The 5,167-nt window shown below is 37.2% G+C and overlaps 1 protein-coding gene across 2 annotated transcripts in view; it reads right to left on the bottom strand.

Moving 5' to 3' along the window:
- The window catches only part of Slc9a7 (solute carrier family 9 member A7), a 184,506-nt gene that overhangs the window by 71,857 nt on the left and 107,482 nt on the right, over positions 1 to 5,167 (bottom strand). For both annotated transcript variants that reach the window (XM_029559149.1, XM_029559150.1), the window contains exons 4-5: positions 3,415 to 3,491; positions 1,496 to 1,608 (exon numbers count right to left, since the gene is read on the bottom strand). In XM_029559149.1, the coding sequence (XP_029415009.1) occupies positions 1,496 to 1,608; positions 3,415 to 3,491 (190 nt within the window). The remainder of the gene's footprint in view (positions 1 to 1,495; positions 1,609 to 3,414; positions 3,492 to 5,167) is intronic.

The raw sequence follows: 5,167 nt of genomic DNA, 5'->3' as shown, positions 1-5,167 counted from the left end.
TAGATTTACCAGAAGGGCAGATAGGGGGGAATAGATGGGGGTCCTGACAGCACAGTGGACAGTGGCAGGGATGAAAGAGTATGGAGGCTCTAGTGGGAGAGGAAGGCTGTCTATCTGATGAGTTTATATTCATGCTCAGATGCAAAGGAACTCAGAAAGTAAGCGACCAGTAATAGTCATATATATAGAGATTAGAAATGCATGTGAAAACGTCTCAATGTCAATTGCCTTAAAATGAATTTTTCTGTATATGAAACTGTATTTTAACAACGAAGTGGAGATCTTTTTTAAACGTTAAAAAATATATATATATAAATGATAGTAAATGTGAAAAAAATTCAGACAAAAGAGTTAGGCATAGTATTTTCAAGATGTCAAACAAAATTAAGAATGTGTAAACGATTATACGTTGCACAGTACCCCAATAAAATGTCACAAATTAAAAAACTGCATTTGATTTGCAGTTAGTTGAATCCATGGATATGGAGGGCAGACTCTACTCATAATGCTGGCATTAGAAATAGCTGATCTGCTTTATACAAACATTTTAATTATAAGTTCCAACTTGGAGTCAAGCTTTCTCATTTGCTTTTCGAGCTGCAGGGGAGAAGGGATATACAATAATTACGCTTTTAGGAACTGGTTCATCTAACAGTTGAGAACTACAAGGTAAGAGATTTATAAATAAGAAATCACATCACAATGCTACCACATCACAATGCTAGGCAGCAACACTATACAAAAAGACTTTACAAATTCAATTGTTTCCATTAAGAAAAATTATTATTCAAACCAAATGATATATTTCCTAAAGGAAGGTAAAAGCACAATGCTGAAAAATAAAACAATCTAAAATTATGTTCAAATTACTCATTCTAAAATGAGAGAAAAAGAGGAAACATAGGTAGAGGCAACCCAAGTGTCCACAGACAGATGACTTATCAAGCAAAATGTGGTCTATGAGCACAATGGAATAAAGGAAGAAAATCATGGCACATGCTGCAATATGGATGAACCAACAGGACAGCATGCTAAGTGAAAAGAGCCAGCAAAAAAAAGACAAATGTCATGTTATTACACAAAAAAATTACAATAGGTTCATAGAGAAAGAAAAGGAGAATGGTGGTTGCCAGGGGATGGATAAAAGGCAAAAGGGGGAATTTTGCTTCACTGGTTTGGAATTTCAGTTGTAAAAGATGAAAAAGTTCTGGAAATTGGTTGCCCAATGACGCAATACTTAAAAGGACAGAACCATATGCTCAGAAATGATTAAGAGGCTAAATTTTATGTCGTGTATTTTACCACAATAAAAATAATTAGAAGATAAACAAACACGTACTCTTCTCAGAAATGTTAGAGCCATCTACTATGCACTTCCCCCATCATTCTGTGTTAGCATCACAGGCTCTCCACTGCAACAAAAGTTAATCAGTGTTCTGAATTTTGTGAGATTTAAATAATAGAATAACTTTGATCAAGCCAAGCATGCAATTACCTGGGTCAGTAGCAGAGATAATTGCTCCAAAAAACAGGCAATCTGTATAGTAAAATTTATCAGAGAGTTGGCCCACAATCTTCATGAGTTTCACCACACCATACATGAGATTTCTGCAAGAAGGTAAGTAAACTATGTCAGGGAAGAACTCTTGCAAACATACAAGCAGAGTACTAGAGTATTAGCAGAACATTGTACTTGACAGATTTATAAAAGTAATAGGTAGCTTTTATTGTTAGACACTTACCAGGACTTTGGCATCAAGTAATGGTTTATCGTTAGTACTACCTTGCAGAAGCACCTGAACATTTCTTTTTTGTTTGTTCGTTTGTTTGCTTGAGGGGAAAAGAGGGGGTGAAAACAAAGTCATATAGCCTACAATGGCCTCAACGCACTATGCAGCAGCAGAGGATGACCCTCTGCCCGTGCTGGAATAACAGGTATTTGTCACCACACCTGTTTATGTGTGCTGGAGATCAAATTCAGGGCTTTGTGCATGTTAGGAAAGCACTGTACCAACTGAACCACACACTCACCCCTGAATATTTCATTCTTTTTAAAAATTTTTAGTACATCTATTTATTTACTTGTGTGTATGTATGTGTAGGTGTGCGATGCCCCATGGCATGGCTATAAGTGGAAGTCAGGGGATGACTTGTGGGAGTCTGTTCTATCCTTTCACCATGTGCGTCCCAGGAATCGAACTCAGGTCCTCAGGTTTGGCAGCAAGCATATTTCCCTGCTGAGCCATATCACCAGGCCTCCGAATATTTCATTCTTAAAGGTTGCTAACAACCATAGCAGCTGTGAAGTATGGCCTTCAACTTAGTGACAAACTTAAAGCATCTTAAGAAACTGGGTGACAGAGGAGAATGGAAGCTAGAGAGCCTAACACAATATATAATAAACTGCTACTAATGTGGAATTATAAGACATATCTCAAGTCATAGAAATGAGGGGGCTAGGTGAAGCTGAAGAGCTTGACATTACCACCATTTCCATCAAGAATGAATGCAAAGAATGCAAAGATAAAACCCTCTCAAAATACCCTATGAGAATATCAGTGTCCCCCCTGATACATCTGGCCTCTTGCTCCCTTGGGTGAGGCAGGCCTCATCCTTCTTATGTTGGACAGATGTGATACTGTGATATCACAGCAGATGTGATATTGTGATATGTTCTAACAAAGACCACCAAGTTCAATATTTCAGCTTGACTGGTGCACATTTCCTATGTGACAATGTGTTGAAAATAGCTTAGCACGTATTGTGTTGGGTAAGGGGCATGCTAGGGTTGGTAAGACTAAATTCTTGAAGGGGATGTATCTACAACAGTTATCTGGAATTCAGCACAGGAGATTTTTCTCCTTCCTTTGTTTATTTATTCACCTAATCATTTGTGAGTGTGTGTGTGTGTGTGTGTTTGTGTGTGTGTGTGAACTCAGGAATATTTATTTTATACTCTCTGGGTGATAATCTAACATAAAAGTTATTCATTTTGTTGTGTTTCAGCCACTGGTAGGTTCTGGCTATGGTGAGAACGTCCAAGCTGGTTTGAGGGTTACTCTAACTTGTCCTGTATCCTTGTGTCTATCTTTTGAGCACTTGTCTACTCTGGCATTAAAAGATGCTCCATTTTCATGTAAATTTCCCACTTAGGCTCTGGACTAAGAGGCACTGGTTCTTTTTTATCATAGCATGATATAAGAAACTATGATCTACCAATTTTATTTTATTTTAATTAATCTTAATTTTAATTTCAATACCACATGTAGCTAACTATAATACTGGATACAGCAACTCCCTATCCTAATTTCTATCACCACGAACATTAAGATGCTGGACACTGTGCACCATAGTGATATATCTCATCCCTTTGGGAAGTGTGTTAATCTGGATATATGACAAAGACTCACTTACCCAATAATAAAGCAGGAAACAGCAGTCCCCAAGAAAGCATAGGCCAGAATAGATCCAAGATTTCTGAAAAAGTGTCGCTAAATGAAACAAAAAACCTAGGAATTACATAGTGATTTTTTTACAGCAAGCAAAAGAAATACATTAAAATCTCTAAAACTTGGAACTCTATATTGCTCCATTATATCTAGCAATAACAAAAGTTGCTCCTAAATAATGCCATCTAGCCTTAAACATTATGGTTTAAAAATATTCTCTACACTGTCAATCACTGAGAAAGTTATCAAGAGCTTGATAAATTTCAGAGAAAACCATTCTGGCTAATTATGTTAAATTGCCTTAAGTGTATGTGTGTGCATGTGTCTACCTAAACAAACCAATTATTTTTATAGACTGAACCCAAACAAGCTTACTCCATGATCCTGTTAGTCACTTCCAGTGCTAGTGGTATCTTAGAAGATCATTACAGATGTAAGTCTGAAACAAGTATATGTGAAAGTGCCATCTGAGAAGCTTTCTGCTTAACTGATACCAGAAAACAGGCCCCTACATAAATGCTCATGGGACTTGAAGTACCTCCTTATAGTCATCTGGTTTAACCTTTGCAGCCTCAGTAAGATGGAGAAATGAGAATGGTACTTAAGTTCCATTCAATATGGTCAAGTTTGTATAGGAAGAAACTTACAACCAATGTAAGATGTAGCAATTATTCAGAAAGAGGCAGAGCTGCAATATCCCGTTGACAGTGCTGTACATTTACAAACCACCTTAAAAATGAACGCACACAAACTCACATATTTATTTTCACAAGTCCCTAGGTTTATGGGATCTTCTGATGGCAAGAAAAGTTAAGCCTGTTCTGGAGATCTTTTACCAGTAGGCAAAAGTTATTCCTACTTGAAATTCAAAACTATTTAATAATAAAAGCAGAAAACCAAAACCCTGCAAACACCCTAATAAACAGAGAACAAGAAAACTTTATCTTAAAAAAATCATTAAAGGCAGCAAAGACTCAGTATGCCAGCTGAGCATTTGGTAAAGAGGGCACAGAGAGCTACCATGAAGTATGAGCAGACAAAGTGCTGCAAGTGGCCTCTGCCCTAGGTCACACCAGGTCTAAGACCATGGTCTCATCTTTCCACAAGAATACCTACTGCCCTTAAGCAAGTTGTGCAGAAAAGAATTCTTCAGGGGCATGTCATCTGCACATCTGCAGATGGCACTGCAGATAGCACTGTTGTCTTTTTTTTAAGCTAGTGCATTTACATATCAATGTTTTTCAAAATAATAGATTAAAAATATCAACAACGTGATTCCCTTTAAAGTTCCATTAAGGAGGTTTATGAGATGGCTCAATGAGCAAAGGTGCCTGCCACCCAACCCGACAACCTGAGTTCAATCTCCAGGACCCACATAGTGGAAGAAGAGAACTGACTCCTGCAAGGTGGTCTGTGATGTGATCTCCACTTGTGTGCCATAGTACCCACACAAAATAAATAAAAATGCAATTAAAAAGTTCTATTAAGGGCTAATATGCAGAAGTACTAGGAGTATATCAAGGACCAATGGCACATATGTGAAATACCCAGGAACAAATTCTAATAGAAGCATTCGCCCTTGCCACGCAGCTATCTTCAGGGAAACTATTTCAAGGGTTAATAGAAACATAGATTAAATAAATTCATATTGATATTAGCTAAAGCACAAAACTAGAAATGTAAATCTATACCAAAAATTCATTCATAATATATTCTAG

This window comes from Nannospalax galili, unplaced genomic scaffold, assembly GCF_000622305.1.
Source record: "Nannospalax galili isolate Female #2095 unplaced genomic scaffold, S.galili_v1.0 scaffold129, whole genome shotgun sequence".
NCBI classification, from domain to species: domain Eukaryota; kingdom Metazoa; phylum Chordata; class Mammalia; order Rodentia; family Spalacidae; genus Nannospalax; species Nannospalax galili.
The sequence above is the reverse complement of the archived record's forward strand: the minus strand, read 5'-3'. Positions and strand labels throughout refer to the sequence as shown.